At 40.7% G+C, this 21,552-nt stretch overlaps 1 protein-coding gene across 3 annotated transcripts in view; it reads right to left on the bottom strand.

The window, feature by feature from the left end:
- Positions 1 to 5,740: 5,740 nt before the first annotated feature.
- PKDCC (protein kinase domain containing, cytoplasmic) overlaps positions 5,741 to 21,552 on the bottom strand; it is a 33,816-nt gene continuing 18,004 nt past the window's right edge. The window contains exons 4-7 of one of the 3 annotated variants that reach the window (XM_031595074.2): positions 20,796 to 20,875; positions 19,750 to 19,857; positions 10,331 to 10,504; positions 5,741 to 7,924 (exon numbers count right to left, since the gene is read on the bottom strand). In XM_031595074.2, the coding sequence (XP_031450934.2) occupies positions 7,839 to 7,924; positions 10,331 to 10,504; positions 19,750 to 19,857; positions 20,796 to 20,875 (448 nt within the window). In that variant the 3' untranslated portion in view covers positions 5,741 to 7,838. Of the gene's footprint in view, positions 7,925 to 10,330; positions 10,505 to 10,531; positions 13,845 to 13,870; positions 15,077 to 19,749; positions 19,858 to 20,795; positions 20,876 to 21,552 lie in introns of those variants that run through there. The other 2 variants (XM_090135126.1, XM_090135127.1) reach the window with 2 other exon arrangements.

Genomic DNA, 21,552 nt, shown 5'->3' with positions numbered 1-21,552 from the left:
TTTTAATGTCTTTATGTAGACTGTACATGCTAATATCAAGATTCTAAGCTGAGCATTGTTTCCAGCTTCCTTTGGACTGCATTTCTGGCTGAAGAACAAACAAATATTGAAAGTAATTCACAGAAGAAAAAAATTACTGAAAACACCAAAGACGTGTTCCATTTGTAGATTTAATTAAGATACCATGTCAATAGAAAAGCACTCTCTCACAGAATAACAATTCCCTGCTGCTGTATATGCACCCAGCCAAGGCTGGGGAGCTTATTTCAAGTTGGAAGATACTGGCCCCCATCACAACTATCAAGTTAAGTGATATGACACTCGTATAGGGAAAGACTAGAGCTGTTTTAATAATTTAGCCTTGTGAAAATCCTGAACTTCTGCTTGAGAGAGAGTAGGCATGTGTCAGAAGAAGGGTCAGGTCTGTGCTTATTCATGGTCTTTCCCTCAGAGCCAGTTAGCTGGTGGCTGTCAGACACTGCTAACAGGGTGACTGGCTTTGTGGTCAACCCTACAAGGGGCATTCTGGAGAAAGCCTTTTGAAACGTCCATCTAGGGTCATGGTGAATGGGGATGTTGAATCCAGTCCCATCATTCTTTCCCTCAATGGTGCATTCAGCTCAGGCTCCACATAACATAGCCTTTAGATTGGTGAATCTATTTTTAGCAGGTAAAAGGCCAGCTAGGTTATTCTAAGCAAGTAAAAATGAGATTTTGATTTGCAATTTCCAGGGACTATTCCCTTCTGACAAATAAATAAATAGGTATGTATCCATCTTAAACACTAAACAAAAGTCCTCAATTTGCCCAAATTATGGCATGTCGAATTGCAGCTATAGTCACTATTCTCATCTTTCCATCAAGCTATTTGATTTGTTATAGATAAAACCCCTGATGCAGACAAAGCCAGAGAACACTGGGTCCCAGTTACTTTCTCCAGACTTGCACAACTGGGTACAGCAATGTTTGCAAAACACATTTCTGACAATGAGATTTACATAAAGAAAAAATGGTCTAAGGTTTGACCAGAATCAGCAGTGAGACTGTAATAGAGATGGGAGTGCAAGCTCAGGCTCCTACTGTTTTAACCTCAAAACTTCTCTCAAATTCCTTCTTGGAAGTCATGCTTGCCCTACTTAGAAAGATACTAAAATACTTCTTGCATAACTGCTCAGGAAAGGCCATACATAGGGAATAAATTACTGAGCTGGCATTAATTTCATTTCACTCTAATGCTCTGCAATACGACATATTTTACATCAGCTCCACTGCATACGGTTCTTCTATCAACTTAAAGAGAAAAGCTTGACATCAAATTTATTTCTTGGATAATATACTGGATGCTTCTGAAGCACACACTGAAGCATGAAGTGATAGTGTCTGTTGAAGCCATCAGTTCTTATTGACAAGTCTGGTTAAATTATCAGGTTGTATGTAATTTTATTTGAGTATAGGAAAATGAAGGTTATAGCCAAGAGCTTGGTGGGGTTTTCTTTCCTGAGATGATGATTTATTCATTTTGGCTTCAATAGCTACGGTGTCAGGCGTATTTTATATTTTTCCAAGTTTGACACTTCAAACATTTGATTTCCCTTTGCAACTTCCAACCTAGAGCATGTTTCCCATTATAGATATTCAAGTGACTGCCTTGCACACACTGACTCATGAGGCTGGTTTTTATTTTCACAAAATATATATCCCTATTTGAATAAAATACAGATGGTGTCCAATACATTATACACAGCAAATTTGCCATTCCTTCCTTCATCCCCTCTGTGTTCAGTTCCTCAGATTTGAGCCTCAACATGTCTGAGAGGGCACAGCAACAGAAATTTGATGCCAGTCATACTTGCTTTGCTATAGGAGATACTGTGTAGTTATAAAATTACTATGGTAGGACTTTGCAGTTGGAGCTCTGCTTTAAAAGTGAGATGCATGGCCCTCAGAAGGTACTGAACAGGCAGCTTCATGAGGTCCTTTGGTAGAATTTGCATCAGAGGCGCACAGGATGGAAGATGCAGGCACTTGGCACCAAATGACTTTCCAGGTGACAGCTGGAGCAGATACTGTGCTCTCTTACATCACCAAACAATTTGGAAGGAATCAAAATGCACGTGCACAATGGTTACTTGGAAAGCTTAAGATATAAATTTTTGAAAAAATCTGTCGGCATCACTAGATGGCATTGGAGGGTGCTTTATCTCATCATAGGAGAAAGGTAGGTACAATAGTAGTTAAGGAATTGATTCCAAGCAAGCTGAAGGCACATCCATTCCAACTTTGGAGAGTGAATTGCAACACAAAGCAAGAGCCAATGTTGGCTGATGGGTTACTGAAATGCTGGAATTTTGTTCTGTCACACACAAACAGTCCAACACTGGTGAGCAAGAACTGGAAGACTGAAGCTCAGACAGAAATAACTTGCAGGGTACTGAAGAGACTGAGAACTGATAGACATGGGCTGGTGACCACAGAGAGATGAGAGTTAATCCGTTCCTGAGTTTTAATGGAGAATTTTGGTACTCCACACTCGTTTCTCCACCACAGTAAATTTTGACCACCCAACAAATATTTCTTATATAAATGGCATCTCTGTTTTTCTCATACCTTTTTATTACCTAGTGCCCATGTCCCTTTCCTATTACTTTTAAAATGATGTATATATTTGCCATCCTGTGATGTTTTTGCCTAGCATCAGCATCCATTTGGGAATTACTGTTAATCAGTAGACTCAGTAGCACCACAACTACAGTGGTTTCTGAATTGCATGAGTATTATTACACTCATACAGTTCTCTTTTATTCACACTCTAGTAGCTGCTAAAAAAAACACAAAGAAAAGTATGTTCCTGTGTAACCACATAATTCAAGGAGCTTGGTCTTTAAGAAATGAACCATATATCAGAGTAATTATAGGTCATGAAACATATGTTGCAATATAAGGCTGAAATATGGTAATTTCTTTTCACATCTGCCACCTTGACCTGCAACCCAAGTTATTAAACATTAATTCTCTAGGTAGAATATACAGTCTATTTGCAGACTCATTGCCTATACAATAAAGCAGGTATTATTTTTTGCCCCTGTAGTATTCTCTCTGCTTAAAACCTGAGTGTTGCCTAACTTTCATCCTGAATCAGAAATCAGAACCACATGCAGATGAAGATTTGACTTTTAATTGAGGTGTTTTGTTCTTGAAATGGGCATTAGTTTTGCCACTCATGGGACTACAGTGCAGGATGGTAAAATATGTGAAAATAATAGCATTCATATGATCAATAGCTCGTGTCTAAGAATGAGGTGAGGCCTGGTAATAAGTCATGTAATGTTTATAATAGGTCATGAACTTGCACAGAATCAAGGTCTTGTATGAAATGCGAAGCATGCCCATTTCTAAAACTGCTTTTGTGCCCCTCACTTTCCATTTGACTGGCTGCTCCACATTTCTTCTGGTGTATTTATAGAAAGCTTTATTTATTTATTTGTAAATACCAATTTGTACCATTGTCTTCATACACGCTGGGTACTTCTGAATGCTGAAAACTCGGACTTGTTAGGACATACTTGAACTCGGCAGAAGGATGATAAATGAGGATGACATGAAACCTCTTACTGTTGAACAGTAAATTTGTAGCAATAATACTGTTTTCCTGAGACTATTTATTGAATGGTGTGTCTTTAATTTGCTTAGTCTTGCTAAAGCTTCCACCATAAGGGTAATGCTCCATGTTGTCACTGTTTGACTTTCACATGAACCTTTTATACACATGCTTACACACACATATTATGTGTATGAATATAGGGGGAAATCAGTGTATTTTTCTTCACTTTTATGGTCAGAGCATTTAGATCCAAGAGGTGGGTTTTATTTTGTTTGTACTTCACAGCTACACATCTAACAGTCTGATTCTGTTTTGTATGAACATCAATCAAGGATTAACTGGACTACACTGGAAAAATCAAGCTAAGTGAGATCAAATTTTGGCTTTATCATTTCAAGTAGTCACTGAATAGTTTAGTCTTCCTTCTTAGCCCTACAGTCTTTTGCTGAAAAACTGTGCTGAGTGGGGATTTATTGTTTACAAGCCACAATTTCTAATAAAGGCGTTGTTTGACCTCTGGCTTGACATCAGAGACACTTTAATAATCAGGATGGCTCCTATTGAATTATATTTCCCTTCAGCTTGCATGGGGAAATGGAGCACTTATTAAACAAAGACAAATGTTGACTGTGTGCATCTACGAAAGGAAGAGATGTGATACTTTCACTTCCTTTACATTTTTAAAATGCAGCTTTCAAAACCATCCACGTCAGCTTGAAAAAAATATGCTTGTAGTTACTTGCAAGCAAGTTACCTGTTAGGGTTAAAATGCCAGTGTTCACATCTGTACTGAAGGATGGATATGGCCCTTACATGTCCCAGGAGCTCTCAGAAGTAGTCCTCTGAATCATTTGCCTCATCTACCTTATTATCAACAAGTATATCTTCTTCACTCAAAATAGTGACTCACAAAGTCGTGGGGCCTTATAAACATTAACAGTCAGCACTCCACATCCACCAGGCAAAGTGTAAAAAGGTATATATTTTGCTTCTCTAATTCTCTCTGAAATGCACACCTCATATATATCACCAAGTATCTGCTGTTGCAGAGAGTGTGGGAGAGCAGTAGAGCAGGACAACTTTGTAGGAATCCATGACCACAGCAGAGAAAGCCCACGCGGTAACTACCTCTTTCCAGACAATTGTCTAGAACTGACATGTTAGCCACCACATCTACTCCTTTGTTCATCTACGATAAACACAAGGTTGCATTCACTTACTGTAAGCCGTGGTACAAATGATACAAATTCATCACTCCGTAAGTCAGGCAGGAAAAGCATGGGCAGCCCTTGGAGGCACTTTATGCCACAGTGTGAGCAGGGCACTGCAGCCCCGGGTTGGAACAAGCACGCAGCACAAACCTGCAGAGAGCTGCGACTTCATGGAGCTCTCACTTCTCCAGATGAATTCAACATCCTGTTTAGCACTTCATTTTGTACGTAGCCAATTGCTTTTTCACTAGGTAAATAATCTCTGTTCAGTGTGACATAGACATAAATAAGTGTACACGTACACACACGTGCATGCACACACACAGACATCAGTCATTTAAAGCCGTGTGGGTGTCTTCTTTCATATTTCTACCTTGCAGCCTGAGTATGTCAGGAAATGTAAAAAGCAGTCAAAAAGTTATGGACGGGGAGGAAATAGAAATGCTTTTTTCCACAGAAGACATGGTACGGCTCCTGGCTGAGTAGAACAAACCTGCCAGCTCTCTTTGAGCTCTGCCTCCTCCTCTGCTGTGGTTTCTCAGGGGTTTCCATGCCACAAGCGCCAGTCAGCACTGCTGAATCAGACCCACAGCTGCCAAAGACACTTTCTCCCCATGAATTCAAGCTTTTACCAGTGCTTATTACAGCTATTAAACTCACTTGTTGTAGTATCACGCCTCTCTTATTAAGATTTTAATCACGATTTCCATTGGAAAGCCTTACTCTCAAAGAGTTATAAAGCTGCCTATATAAAGTTGATTACTGCTGTAATCTAGAATCCAGCTTCTTGGCTCATGGCAGTTTCTTACTTACTTGATCTCTGTTTGCAAAAACTGATGTAAATTGGTTTGGCAAGTTTGTTTAATTCCAGAGATAAACAATTTTTAACTTCAGAGGTGTTGTTGTTTTTTTTTTTTCAGGCATGCAGAAAATGATGAAGTGAAATTATCCTTAGGTACCTTCCCACAGTATTAAAGAATTACCCCACATATCTTTTTTTTTTTTTTCTTTTAACTGTTGACAATTTTTTATCTAGGAACACAGCTAAAGGATTTAATCATTCACTTTGTTTATAAATGCTGAGTATTTTTGGAATGGTGTGTAGACCTTAAATGGGGAGGCAATCACAGGAGGCTAAACACTTTCCAAATACATACCAGCACCTCAGTGCCAACAGCCCATATCACTTCAATGAACTGTGCAGCGTGCGTTGGCATGATTTATGTAGCAATTTTAAAAGAATCTGTAGTGTTTGTTTATTACCACAGTGTGATTGATGGGTTTCTAAGTGCACTGCGACACAATCAGCTGAGCTATTGCGGCGGGTAGTTTGATAATCTGTGAGTTACCCCCATTACAGCACGTCATTTCAGTGGACTGCCAGAAGTCGTTAGGATATCAGTGACCTCAGAGGAACCGTGGTAAGACAAGACCTGCTGCCAACTGTGTCACCATCTGACCACACCTTCTGTGCAATCACTTGGACTATGAAAATTTCTGCCCCTCTTCCTTGCTCTCCTGCTACCCTTCTCTCTATGTCCAGTAAGAAAATCAACCATCTAGCACCACGGCTAATTACTTCAGGTTCTATTCTCACCCTCTGCCCCTCTACAAATGGTACTGACATGACTCAAACTTCAGAAAAGGAAAGGCTGATGAAGTGTTGTCTTCTAGTGGTCACCTGCGTTGTGACAGTCAAATACACAAAAGCCATCCCTGGATCCTGAAACACACCCCTTGCTGGAAGCCACTGGAGCAACATCAGCTCATTCCTGGAAATAACACCCTGGATTTAATTTGACTTACAGTACACCATAACTGAATCCTCACTGGATTCTGGCATTTATTTCCAACACAAGAAAAGTAAGTAAGAAAGAGATTGTATTTATCTTTTATTTATTACAAAAATAAACCATTTAAGAAACAAATGCACATTTTTTTCCCTGGCTGTACAAACTACAAAACAGTATGACATTGGTCACTTTAGCATTTACTTCATTGCTTTCACTGAAAGCAAATTCTCTAGACACACCATGCCTATAAAAAGCATTTTATATAGAATTAAGGCTAGCATTCAATTACCATTATTAAGGTCATTTACTTCATTTACTCTAAGAATTAGCAAGCGGTGCCTTAGAAAACCACGGATTTGATGATAAAAATATGAATAACTGCAAGGTATTCCATAAAATAGTCCTGTTCCACCAGATGGATTGTTTTGCCAGTTTGTCAAAGATGTGGCTTCATGAACAATTCAAACTTGATTCAACAAAAGTCTTAAGCACAGGCTTAATTGTAAGCATATGCTTAGGCCTATCCCTATTCAGCAATGCATTCAGCACTTGGGTAAGCCCCTGCCTTTCAGGGGGACCATTCAAATGCTTATGTGATTTGCTAGACCTACAAAATGGCTCTTTTAAATTAAAAAAGTGAACCTTTGTGATAACACTGGAAGCGAAAATGAAAATTAGCTACAGTCTTGCAATTCTAAACATAATCAATTCTTTCATTTTGACAAACATGTTGCTATTGCATATTCGATAGCTTTAACATGAATGCTGATTGTCTTCAGCAATGTTTGATATTTAGCTTACAAATTGATATGCTTCAGTTACTCTGTTGTGATTGTACGAGCTCAAATAAATATCAATGCAGAAGATACAGACTTCTCATAGAAATAATCAACTTCTGTTCCTGTACACACACACAGGTCAGAAAAGTCACACTAACCTTGGTTAGAAAAGTTAGAGCTGCCAGTTGATATATATCCAAAATTACATCCCAACAGTGTATCGTATTTTGTAGTTTGCTTCGTTTTAAAATCACATTTTCAAAATGTTGTCTTATTGCACATTCATCCTGGTCATGCAGGTTACTTTTAAAAGTTTTGTTTAGCACTCTATAGATTAGAATGAGTAATAGTGCAATTATCTCTCCGAACACAGCCATCCTATACATAACAGCTGCCTATATTTATACACAAACAGCTCTGGTCACTCACACATCAGACTGAGCCACTTCAGCTGTCAGTCTGTTACTTTCACATACGTTATCTTGTCAGGATCAGGCATAATATGATTTGAAGCCGCCTTGAAGAAGACAAGCTGCCGACCTGCACATAGTAGGAAAGGGAGGAGAAAGGGAAGAAAGGTGATTAGAAATGATGAGCAAAAGGTTGCCTGCTTTACCGTAATGACATTTTGTATTCACAATCAACCAATGCAGTCTTTAGGCAATCCAACACTGAAGACTTTCTTAACTTTAACTGTAAGCTGTAATGCTTTCATTTGAAGTTGTACTAAATCTTCCCTGCTTTCTGTACATCTACACAATTATGGTCAAGACACAGCTGCATACAGTTGACAAGGTAAATGAGGGAGAGGTCTGAAGGTTTTAATATAAATGTAACATAATTTTTTAAAAGGGAAGACTTCAAAGACTCTCCCACTGAAATAAATGAACCTGGGTTCAGTGCTTCAATGAAGGGCAGTCATTTGACTGCACAGGAGAGGTATCAGCTTTGCATGCTTGAATCTTTGTGACACTGATCAGCACAATATACATTAAACATAACCTTCACTAAAACAGCTCTTGCTGATCACTTCATAGCTCTGGGCTTTATACATGCTGAGGCAACACCTTTTATACCAAAAATGAACGAATAAATAAATAAATAATCCAGCAAGTGATAACCCCCTAAACAATGTAAGGCACCAAATTCAGCTGAGTTCATTCAGGTTTCAATCACCACTATCTGTGGGTGCTGCAGGACAGGTCTCGTATTTTCACATCTGTGTCTCCAGATAAGTTCCTGCCCTCCCATGGACCCAGCAACTGCCTCTCCTTGAAGCAGAAGCTGCAGAAATTTTCCAGCAATACTGAACTTCTGCCTTCACTCTCTAAAATTCAGAACACCGAGTGCTCTTTACTCCCAGCCTGCCTCTCTAGGGGGCTCCCATAACACTATTTTCTTTAAAAGTATCACATGACAAACGGGTTGTTTCAACTCCTGACCAAGTTTTCAAGCTGCAGACTGCAGGGATTCAAGCGCTCACACATCAGGGACAGCACAGAGAAATGCTATTTCATGTAATACTTGAAACATGGTTGCTACATTTTGTTCACTTTTAATTCTATAATCTGAGACAGGGGCTGCTGTAAACTTCCTAGAAACTCCCATAGCCCATTAGAATTATTTTTTAGCATGTTAGTTAACTTCAACAGTCTGATATTCTCATATGATGAGCAAGTAGTCACTGATTAATCACAGGCAAATTTAATATAAACTAGTTTTTCCTGGTTCCATGGAGGTCTCTGTTCGTATCTCTTAGAAGCACAAGAAATACAGAGAGCTGTAGCACTACACTCCCTGAAACACCCTGGCATGTCTGAAGGTTCTCCTCATTTGTGATACTTTCAGAGCTGGAGGTCTGCACCAAGAAACAGGCACATATGTAAGCCTGGTTTGTGCGTATTTATTTTGCTCCGCTAAGCAAAACCGAAGCACCCACTTGCACACAGGGTAAATTTTGATGTTAAGGCGTGCTGTGATCGCAGTTGTACAGACAGAAAGTTTAGCCTCAGAGCCTAAATAATTGCCACGCTGAAGTCTGTGGTAGAGTAAGGCCTTAAATCAGCTTTCCCAAGGGTTGGCTTGCATCAGCCACCCTTCCTCTCAAAGACAGGAGCAGAGGAGACAAGCTGTCCTTTGCTGAAATTGGCAATCCCAAGCAAGAAAATAGCTGTGCTGGGGGAGGGAGAAGAACACACAGCAGTCTCAGGTTGGGAAAGTCCACAGGACACACACGTTGGAACCAGTCACTACAGGAGGAAAACCTCACACTGAACTTCGGTGGGGCCTTATCTCACCGAATGGAGACAAAAGAAGATAGTACAGTTTACTCCACACTAAATGCATGATCATGTCTGGTTTTAGCAGACACTTGCAACGTTTTTGTTTCTCAGCATGCTGTGGAGATCCTCAGAATCACTGTCAGCCTGGTTGAGCAGTCACGAGCCAGGAGCAATGCTCCACTGATGTTAATCAGCATGACCACTTGCCTGCAGGGGAACCACACTGAGATTGCCAGGCCCGCAAACCTTTGGGGAAGTGTATTTATCTTTTTAAGAGGCATATTCTGGTAAAGAAAATGAGCTGTGGTAGCAAATGTTTTTTTTCCCTTAGAAAAAAGATTTTCCCAGATGAAATGTGTCAGGCCATCCACTTCTAACTGGTTGAAACCCTCCCTCCTCACTGTCCTCCAGCCAAGCCCTGCTGGCAGAAGCGCACCAGCAGCAAAACATTCTTCACATCAGACAGGAAGTCCCAGCTAGATGCATGGAAGAACTTGTTTGGTTTCATGTCAAACTGCAACAATCACATGGCTTGGAAAGTTGCATGAAAATCCCATGTTGGGCCACTGCCTGCACATCTAACTGTGGAAACTGGTGACAGACTTTCCTTGTCACCTCTGCAAATGTTTTGTCTGGTGTCCCCTTCAGCAGCATCACGACCTACCTGTCCAAGTTGTCTGGTTGGTTAGGACAAAAGCTTTGCACTGGGAGTAGCTGTCGCAAATCTCAATGGCTTCATTAACGTCAAACACAGAGAGGAGGCAGCCCTTGTGATGGTAAGATGGCCAGCATCTGTAGTTCTCATCAGGAATAAAGGCTTCAGGGACCCGCCGGTACTCTGCAAATAACCACAGCAAAACAATTGTTTCGAAAGGTCTGGCAAACTGCTTGTTCTTAGCAGGCAAGGTTTATTTCAACAGATTAGGAGAGGAATATATGACAAAAAAAGCTGACTGTACCAGTCCTGTTTCACTCCCAAACGTGTTTATAGCTCTGCACCTTACTTTCCTGTTCCTTCCTTCCTTTCTCCTCACCTTTTTTCTTCCAGAAAGCACCTGTAAATAAACAGTCTGTGCACAAAATGCTTTCCCCCTCCCCAGTGTGCAGGCAAGGCTCTGGTTTTACCAGATTTTAGGGGAATAATGTTCTACTGAATCAACATCTCCAGTCAAATGACCCGGCTGACTGTCCCACTTCCCAGGGAGCGTGGCTGCCAGGGGAGCCCACCAGGCGCTCCAGCCCTCCCTCGCTCTCCCAGTGGCACACCATTTTCCTCCAGCCCCTTTACAGGGAGAAGAAAAGACAGCCTTTTAATTAAGCAAACTTCTTTGTTTTGCTCGCTCAGATGAGTACAAAAGGGGAGTTGCTCGCTGGGCCTCGAGAAGGAGGAGGGAAAAAAAGCATAAGGAAGCGCAACGGCTGCCCTGGGCTCCACGCTGCCCAGTGCGCTGCTCGTCCCCTTGGCTGCCGTTCAGTCTCCCTTGCCTTTATGAGCTCCCCTTGTTCTCTGTTCACAGCTCTTCTTGCTTTCTCAGCCGCTTATGGGAGTTTTGCTAATGAATGCGCCAGCAAATTAAACTAATCATTTATAAACATCTCTATTTAGCTTCCAGACACACAAACAGATGGTTCCTCTCCTGTTGCTTCCCCTCCCACATCCTATTCAAAAAATAAATACATTCTATATTTCTTCTAATTGTATCTATTATGGAAACCAGAGCTGCCCGTCCTGACACACAGCCTATTCTTAAGTCACTCTGGTTCAGGCATTTTCTTCCTGACATGGCAGATTCAGCCCACCACTATTTCAGACAGCATATTTTACAAACATCACCAAGCCAGCAGACACACTTGCCTCTGGTCTAAACTGCCAGTATTTCAATCAGGAAAAGAATTGCACACCCAACCGCTCATTCACACCGCATAGTCTGAAACAGTGGGAAACAAATGCAGTAAATACACACTCTTTTTTAAGCCTGTCTCATTAAAATTACTGCAAGACACTCACAAACAGGAAGAAACATCAGAGTTGATCATGTCCCACTTACATCAAAGGCAAAAATCCCTTATGTTAATTTAGGAAATGCAGACTAGCACTCATGAAGAAAAGTAGAAGACTAAGAATGAAAAAATTAGTTTCACATTAGAAACATTCATTTCAGCACCAAAAATATATATACACTCTTTCTGAAGAGGTCGTTGCATAAATCAAACTGCTAATGAGTGAGTGGATAGGTAAAGTCTTTTTTTTCTCTCTGTGAAAACATAATTGCATCTAAGTGAATAATATCCCCTTATCTCTGTATGGTAGCTGTTGAATATTGATCAGCGCCTGGCAGCCCAGGCAAGGAAATTGATGTGTGCAAGTGAGATGTAAAAACGTGGAGCCTGGTGAATCATTTGGGCAGTTTGGAAATGTGAATTGACAGAGGTGGGCCAGCAACAGTGTTGATGGTCAAAGTGGGGTCCTGGCTCATGGGGCAGGAGGGGATGCAGCTTTCAAGCTGGTACTTAGGGTGCTATACCCGAGTGGCCAAGGGGGATGCAGCATGTGCCCCAGGGAACTGGGACAGGCAAGGGTATGGGGTTATTCCAAACCAGCCAGGTGCTCCTGCCATGCTGGGAAACCAGCACAGGATTTCATCAGAGATAGAGAATAGAAAAAATCTGACATTCATTACAATGCCAACCAAACACTGGTCTGAGAAAGCTGGAATTTTATCCAAAAATCGCTTCATCTTGAGCAGGGCAAGGTAGCTGCCTTCACTCTTTGAAAAGCAAAGGCAAACATTCCTGGAATCCCTTGTTTACACAGTCACAAATTAGGGAGCTGACCCCTGAGCCTGAATTTGCATGAGTTGAGAAGAATTACACTCTTCTCAAGAGGAGCCACTGGAAGGGCCCTCCAGATGGATGCCCCTTGGTGGAAATGCTCCTGGCCATGACTGGAGCCTCCTGCTGCTCCATGCTCCCTATCAACCTCAGCCAGCAGGAAAGAAACCTCACTGCAACCAGCTCCTCATTCATGTCCAGATGTAAGTCAGAGGGAAATGCACAAGGAATCCAAACATCAGTACTCCTTGTTTCAGTTTAAAGGGCTGTTCCTCTCTTAGATAAAACCTGCTTAAATAAACTGCAAACAGAACAAAGCTTTCCTGGGCTATCACAGCACAACACCTTCCACATCCAAACCACTTCAGCCGTTCATTTCTTGCTTTCAAAATTCAGTAGAGCCTTTGTGATGTGCCCTGCAATACATATCAACACAAAAATGCCATAGCATTTGTCTTGTATTATGGACACAAGGCAAGTCTATCAGACCCAGCAATGGTTTTTCCACACCTTTAAATGATCATCCTGGTCACCCCATCACACTTATTTGCTCAATTTAGAAATTCTCCAACGGGTTAGGTGCAGCTCTAGCTCAGATGTTTGTCCTGCCAAGACCTGAAACTTGCTTAAATGGAGTCCATGGAATTTGAAGGCTCACAGCAATAAATCACATCATAAAAAGGTCAAAGTTCTGGTCGATTTCCAGACTGATGGTGTTTAAAACCAATAAATACTTGCCTAATACTATAAATGCAGCCATAAATTTACACTTTTGCGTACATATACGTAGTTTGACATAGTGTATATGAAGTCTATCAAGGCAAGAGCAAGGAACAGATCAGAGGTATTCAAGGCACTCCTACCACTACTGCAGTGGAAAAAGAAGCCTTCTTCTCATCTACTGATGTTGTGAGGGCTGTAGCAAATATATATAATGCAGTAAGCTTGATCTTGATGTCACTTACAGCAGATTTATTCCATCTTAACATGCTGGAGCTGATTCGCTGCTCACAGCTACACAAATAAATCCTACCAGGAAACATTTTTCCTGCCACGTAAATATTTTGAAACTTCAGAATATCTTGCTACGCTGAGTCTGGGCAGTTCTCAGAAGTTTTGTTTTTGCAACGTTTTTAATAGTTTTAAAATGTTTTTAGAAGTTGTTTTAAAAAGGTTTCAGAAGTTTGTTCCGGATGATCAAAACATGCTGTTTTAATGTGTCCAAAATCTTCTTAAGATTTTCTTACAGCAATAGCCAGTCCTCACAACAGCCGCAGTGATTTTCAAAGCACACGCCTTCTTGTATGCATCTCAACAAATTGCAACCTCGCTGACCAGTGCAAGAGCTATAAAAGAAAGCCAGCACTTTAAAATCTCATTTTAAAATCTTTCCATCAAAAATCACCTGTGTTGTCCCAAAGTCGACCATAATCTATAAACATACTCATTTTCACTATACTAGACTGAGTCATATAAAAAACTCCACAAGTATACTGTAAACTGTGTGAAATAGCCTGTGGTTTCCCCCCTTTAGGTTGTTTGAGTCACCCAAAATCTGACTTTAATCAGTCCTAATGACCGTTTATTTCAGCCACAGCAGCCAGATTGCACTTTTACTACCAGCTACAGCTACCCGTTGGAAACATGCCCAGTTTTGTAGTTATCACCTGCCAGTACAGCGTGGGTCAATGACATCAATTCAGTAACGTTCATCCTTGAAAAGAAATCACATTACTCCTTTTCCTCCTTCCCCTGTTCCTCTTCTATGGAAAAAAAAAAAAAAAGAAAAAAAGAAAAAAAAGAAAAAAAAAAGCACTCCAGCAGCCAAATCTGGATTTTCTTTTAATTGCTTTGCTTACAAGTAAGCAGAAAGAGCCTCCTGTTGCCAATCATCTCAGTAAAAGCAGTACTGAGTGGTATTTTGCTATACAGTTCTGCTGATTCCCAGGGAGATTAAGGAGCACAGAATTAGATTCTAAATAGGTAATAACATACTTATGCTTATTAGCACATTTCATTTTCTGCTTTAAATTTCCTTATGTCTCAATATCTCACATTTAAAGGTTCTTTCAACAAGAAGCCTTATGTGCAGTTGTGCTAAGGAAAGCCATTTCGGGTGCATCAGAGAAAACAACTTGCTAGGTATATCCTTTATGTCTCTGCTTTTAATTGTTTCTGACAAACCCCGCTGTTCGGACTGACAGGAATGGCTGCCAGAACATGGATTTGCTGCAAGACCAGGAGACAGCACAGCTTCTCTGGTGTGCACTTTTGTCCTTTGGCTGATTCATGCACACAGACTGCAAGCAAATCCTACCTCTTTCCACATGCTATTGTGCTCACAACAGAGCTGTATTTAAACTGGCAAGCCTGCTGTCCTTGCAGCACAAATAAACATGGAGAACGATAGATTCAGTGACATTTTATTCTCATTAACATCACACAGCAGGAGCCGCACGGACGGGGTACTGGGACTCAAAGATAAGTACTGGGCTGCCCATGAAACAGCAAGGCAGCACCAAGTAGACTGCCTGTGCACCTTTACCTCTCAGTCCATCACAAAGCAGCTTTCACATCCCTGGGAACAAAAGGCAAAATGCACAAGTGTGAGATGAATCAAGAATCCAGGCTGCAAGGACTGTGGCCTGCTCCCAGTTGGGCTTGCAAGTGCCTTCACCAGAACCCTTCCAGTCTGAGCATTTTTGCCTGCTGTACGACAGGCAAATGGCCTCCAATTGTATCACAGCAACCTTGCAAAAGTTCCCCTCACACATACACATTTGTGCAAACACACACACCCTACTCGACTCCAATAATTCTTGGGTAGATTTACAATTTCCTAAGCAGGTTGCTATAGTGAGCCTGCAGAATATTTTTTCAAAACACTGTTGTACTGTAAATGTTTACATACAGCATAACCCTGCCAAATTGTCTTAAGACAAAGGAAAACACAAAGTGTCTTTGCTTAATGTTCAGCTTTCCAGCCTCTTTTTAGTGCTGTGACCATACTTTCAACTAACAACAGAAGTTTATTACACCTTTCTGTGAGCTTGTACACCCTTAGGCCTAATAATGGGTCATCTATTAGCTTTAATGAATAACAAAGCTATCGGATTTACTAGCATTAGCTGATTTCATGCATTTCTGAGTAAATTCTGAGCTAACTGAAAGGCTGAGGCTTAGCTTGACATCCGGACGCTCAGTTGCTACAAATCAACATCACTCGATTGAAATAATGCAAATTTTGATACTGAGGCAGGGTGTCACTGATGAGCGTCAGCAGATTTCTTATTTCTTAATCTTGATAATCGTTTTAGATGACATATGCCAGAGGAAATGCATGGTTTCTGGATTAATTCATTCTTCTGGATTCCAACAAAAGAGACTAAGAGTCCACAGAATATAAAATATTTGCTCAGTGTTGTTTTAAACACTGCAATGTTCCTGCAACAACATTAACAGTAGTGTGATTTATGATTACAGAACACATATGAAGCTATCGAATGTCTCCTGCACCTCTACTCTGTTTCTTCGATACTAAAGCAAAGTCCAGAGCATAATATAATTTACAGCACTATAAAATGTTTTACAACTGAAGCACAGTGAAAGCTTAATATCCACGACCTTCTGTAATATGACCATGTCATCTTGTTAAACTTTCTTTATGGGAACACTAGAGCTGACAGGAGCTTTCCTCATGTCACTTCCCCGCCGATTATCAATATCACCTTTCTCACTTCACGTTGTTCGTAGGAGGAGGGCTTCCTTTCAAAAACATAGGTTCAGATAGATAACAGACTGTTTTCTAAAAGTTTACGTTTTAGTTACAGCTTTAGATCATTTGCCCAAGATCATGATTTCCTCTTTCCTACTAAGAATTTACAATGCTCTATCCAAGACAATGGATAATTCAAAACATTTAGATTTAAAACAAATTCTGACGCACCACTACTTAAACCTTCTATGTTTTCTTTTTCAAACAAAACAAAATAAAATCTTGCAATTATTGGATTTGAACTCTCCTCTAGGATTTCAGTAAAGATCATCTATCAGGAAAAGGCCTTCCTTTGTCAAAACTCTTCATTGCCAGAGAGACAGAGACACTATTTTTTGTCATTTTATCTACTTGGAAGAGTGAAAACCTTCAGAGCCAGTCACTCTGAGATGTTCATTGTCCAAAACAAAACTGATGTGAACTTGTGTCTGCAAGGTCTTGGCACACTGGTGTACAAAGGTAAGCTTTGATTAACTTCAGTCTGGCCTCAGAACCAAACCACAATCTAGTTTTATCTTAAGCTGACGCTGGATTGGAAGACACAATCCCTGAACTTTCATTGTGCTACAGAGCAAGATAAAAACGGTTTTAAAAAATCCTATAATCTCACCTAAATAGTTTGCTTTGATTTCAGACAGTAATGCAGGGTCCTCCTAACTCCCAAACAAAGCTGAAGCATCACCTCAGCTGACAGCAGGGGAAACAATCATGGCTGTCCCTTTCATACTCCGCTTCTACTGCCAAGAAAACATTTGACCTGTTCAGCTGCTCAGCCCTGGTTTTGCTGGTCAAGAAGCTAGCTCAGTTGGGAATGTCTTCCAGCAGCAAGAGGATGACCACTCAGACACTAGTTCTTTCCAGTATTACTGCACATCAGAAGAATTTCTCATTTATTGGATAATCAATGGACTGAGGATATTAATTAAATGAACTGATATTAATTCTAGCATGGTATTACAAGTCCAATATTAGTGGAGGATAGAATGTGCTTTGGATAAAAGCGATAGAAATAAGCAGGTAGGGAGGGGTATTTTACCCTCATAATATGACTTCATGCTTTTTTGGCAAGCAAAAGGAGCCTTAAAATAGAAATAAATTACAACCTTTTTTCTGTTTGGTTTAAGTAGCCTTAGAACAAACAAGAAACAGGCCTGCACATCTTAAAGACATGGCAGCTAAGTCTGAAAACATATCTCATCTAAATGTAATTTCCATCAAGATATCTGATTTCTCGGGCTTGCCATTGGTTGAGATCTTTTTCATATCAGGGAATTCAGTGTTACACTCCTAATCTTTAACTTAGTACCCTTTTAGATTGGTCAAATACAATACACATACGTCCACCAATTTTCAACATCTTTGCTCAAGCTGCAGAGCAGCTTCTCTCAAGTCCAAGAGCAGCATCCTAAAAGTAAAAGGGGTTTCTTCCATCAAAGGGTATTACTAGCTATGAAAAAGGACAGATTCTGTGTTATATTATCCAGGACTCTATGGAATTAAACTGACACAAAAATGTGTAATTACTATAGGAGCCAAACATACATGGAGCACTGCTCCGTATTAGTAGAAACTCGCACTGTCACATTTACTACTACTGTCCTAAGCTTTCTTCCCTGAGATGCTTTATAAACATGACAGACCTCTAAAATTCAAAGCTTCATATTGTCCTGATACGGCAGTTAAACCTGGAATAAACCAGCATCACAGAAAAACTCCAGCCCTCCTGGCACTTCTTCAACAAAGGACGTGTTTGTACTATCGATTGTACTGCTGAAAATAATTTTGCTGTGTTGACAGGCATCACTCAGCACAGATCGTGATGAAAAGCCGAAAAATTAGAAAGTTAAATGAACACCTGCAACAATTTTCCTGCCAATTTTACAACAAAATAAATATTGAATTATTCTGATAAGTGGGTCAAATTCATCCCTGGTGTCATGGCCCTCTGAGGTTAACAGCGCTATGACAGGATTGAATTTGGCTCCTGTGTCTCTCTTTCAGAGAAAATGCTTCACCGAACTTTTAAAACCCTCTGTGCCATCATTCATCTTCATTTAGAACCCATCTTTTCTTCTTTACTGTGCTTTTTTGCAGCAAAACTGTAATTTTCCTATCAACTTGCAGTCAATTATGCTGACAGCCTGACATGAACATTGTACATACACAAAAATAATTTGCAAAACAGCTTTTTCAATTGTTAGGCTTAACAGGAATTTCCATCATACATAATCTTCTTTGACATGCACAATTCCACAACCAATCCTTCCCGGAAGAATATACATCCTTCCACATCACAGCTGCTTCAATAGCATTTTACATGTCTGCAGTGCTGCAGAGATCTCACGAAAAACAGAAAGATGCTATACGCAGCCTCATTTTGATGTTGTGATTTTTTCCTTTTTTTTTTTTTTTGACTGTTAATAACACTTCTTTTTCTTATAAAGGAAGATGAAAGTTTTGTCTTGCCATCTTGGTTAAGTTGTGAGAAACTTTTGCCTGACCAACCTAGTGGCCTTTTACAATGGTATAACTGCGTCAATGGACAAGGGAAGAGCCACTGACATCATCTATCTGAACTTCAGTAAGGCCTTTGACACAGTCCCCCACAACATCCTCCTATCCAAATTGGAAAGAGATAGAATTGATAGGTGGACATGTTAGAAAGCATCCAGAGGAGGGGTCACAAAATTGATCCAAGGGATGGCACGCTTCCCCTACAGAGACAGGCTGAGAGCTGGGGAGAAGGCTCCAGGGAGATGTGATAGCAGCCTTTCAGTATCTAAAAGGGGGCTGTAAGAAAGGAGACAGACTCTTTAGCAGGGTCTGTTCTGACTGGACAAAGGGAAATGGTTTCAAACTAAAAGAGAGGAGAATTAGATTGGAACTAGAAAAAAAAATAAATTACAGTAGGGAAACACTAGCACAGGCTGTCCACAGAGGTGGTGGATACCCTGTCTCTAGGGACACTCAAGGTCAGGTTCGGGGGGGCTCTGAGCAACCTGATCAAGCTGTAGGTGTCCGTGTTCATTGTAGAGAAGTTGGACTATATAACCTTTTAAAGGTCACTTCCAACTCCAACAATTCTATGATTCTATGAAATTCCTATGAGCCTCAGAAAATCCTCAGAGGGTTAGGGTATCTTTATGGAATTTCTATTTCAGTCTTGGTGTCTGGGCAAGTTCTAATGCTCCAACAGCAAAGAAGTGTGCGTATGTGATTAAACACATTTTCCACAGACCCTCTAGGACAGCCAGGCTCTGCTAGGCTTCCTTTTACCACTGCAGCCTGCTTATCTCTATGCAAGCCCAACCACTACACTCAGGTGCAGAAGGTGCCCAGGAAGCAAAAAGTGATTATTGTGTGCATGACTTCAACAGCCTGTAAGCTCTCTGTTTTCTAGACATTTTCTCTTTCAAACCTCAAGTATCAGCCAAAGCAGAGTCTTTAATCTTAAGGTTCGAGAAAGAATACTTTACCAGATTTCGATATCCGGGTAGTGTTCTGCAGGTACTCTCCACTCTTATACAGACTCAAAACTCTTTCTAGTTGAGCAGCTGTTTCATCTATCCCCCAGTGAAGCTCTCCTTTAAAAGCATAGAAAAAGCATGATTCAGATGAGGAGCAACCTTCACAGAACTAAAGAAAGGCAGCATTCAAAGAGAGACTGCTCCATGACAGTGCTGTGATGTGGACACAGAGTCCATCAGTTACTACAAAGTGACCATGAATCAGATTTCTTATCTGATGTGCGCTAGGCATGTCAAATGCTGACTCATCCACTTGGGAATCTAAGGCCCATGGGCAAAAAACACTGCACTGAGCTCCCCAGATGGGGTGAACATCAGCCAATGCAGGGAACTCCAAAGAATTTGCTTGTTAGTAGACTGGTACAATTCAGTTCCCAGTGGAACACAACATAGCGCAAGACACAAAGCCCCTAGACCTATGGCCAAAAGCCCTCAAAAGAGAACTGTGGTGCACACAGCTGCTCGTGTCCCAGAGGCACTAACTTGGCCATCAGTAAAGGTCTATGATAATTTCACTTGCCTCTGGCTCCTGAGGGATAAAAGCACCAGAGTTACCACTGGCGACAGGCAAGTAAGCATCCTTTTGGTAGTTACAGATATCCCTGCCAGAAGCAGGGACTCTCCAGACACCACAAGGAGCTCTGCAACAAGGACCATGGTCTACAGGAGACAGCACAACCTCTGGCCATGATGAATTTTCTCTAGATCGCTCCTTGGGATAAATGTAGAAACTGCATTCATTCAATTCACCACTGTGCAGACATGTCAGGAAGAAGCACCAGACCTCTGTCAAGCATAGTTAATATCTCACAGTGGGATTTACCTGGTATACAGGGCCCTTTTTGCCTTTTCTGTATGGGGTGAAATTTATCCTGAGTAGATAAACAATCCAGTTTCCTTACAGCAAATATAAAAGCAGCATCCCCTCACACCCCACACGTGATAGTGACACCAAAAAAAGAAAAGCTTGGCATTACCCCATCCAGTGTGATTACCTGTGGCGTTGACTATCTTATCTAGTAATGGTCTTAGCGAGGGCGGCGCACTGTGTGGCAGAAGGTATGTGAAAAAAAACCTGGAAAGGAAAAGTAATCCATGTTGAAAATAAAAGAAACTACAGACATGGGATAAGTACCGAATAACATAAGGAATGAAATTCCTATTGCTTGTAAGCCACTGACCTATTCAGGAAATAAAATCGTATTCTGCAGTCGTGCGTATTCACACAGCTGTCTGGCATAACTAGACCACACTGCTATATACAAGGCTGCCTTGTAACTATGTGTAAACGTTCCGTTAATGCAGAAATGTGCTGTGAAGCCCCACAGAATGCAACTCTTAGCAAAGCTGTCTGTACCTTGACAAACTGCAAGGATGCCATCAACTTCAGAAGTCTCAGGGGCTTTTCAAGGCTTTAAGTGCATAAATCAGATTTCTGCTCATTTCAAAGAACTGACTGTTACTTTATTTTCTACAGTTTTCCTAGACTTTACAATTAACAGGGAGAAGAAAACTTTCTTCTATTGTTTTCACAACCCTGCAATTCAGAACATCTTTTCTGTTCTCATCGCTTATCTAAAATCAAGATGCATTCATGTGGATTGCCATGTTTGGATGTATCCTCTCCGTTTCATCATTTTTAATCACAAAAGAGAAAAGAAAATGACTTTACTTAGCATCATTTGAAGTATACTTAATTTCACATTGTTCCTTTAAGTTTCTCTTTCTCCTCCAATATTACTAAACACTGTA

The sequence above is a fragment of the Phasianus colchicus genome, chromosome 2 (assembly GCF_987193195.1).
Source record: "Phasianus colchicus chromosome 2, bPhaCol1.hap1.1, whole genome shotgun sequence".
NCBI lineage: Eukaryota > Metazoa > Chordata > Aves > Galliformes > Phasianidae > Phasianus > Phasianus colchicus.
The sequence above is the reverse complement of the archived record's forward strand: the minus strand, read 5'-3'. Positions and strand labels throughout refer to the sequence as shown.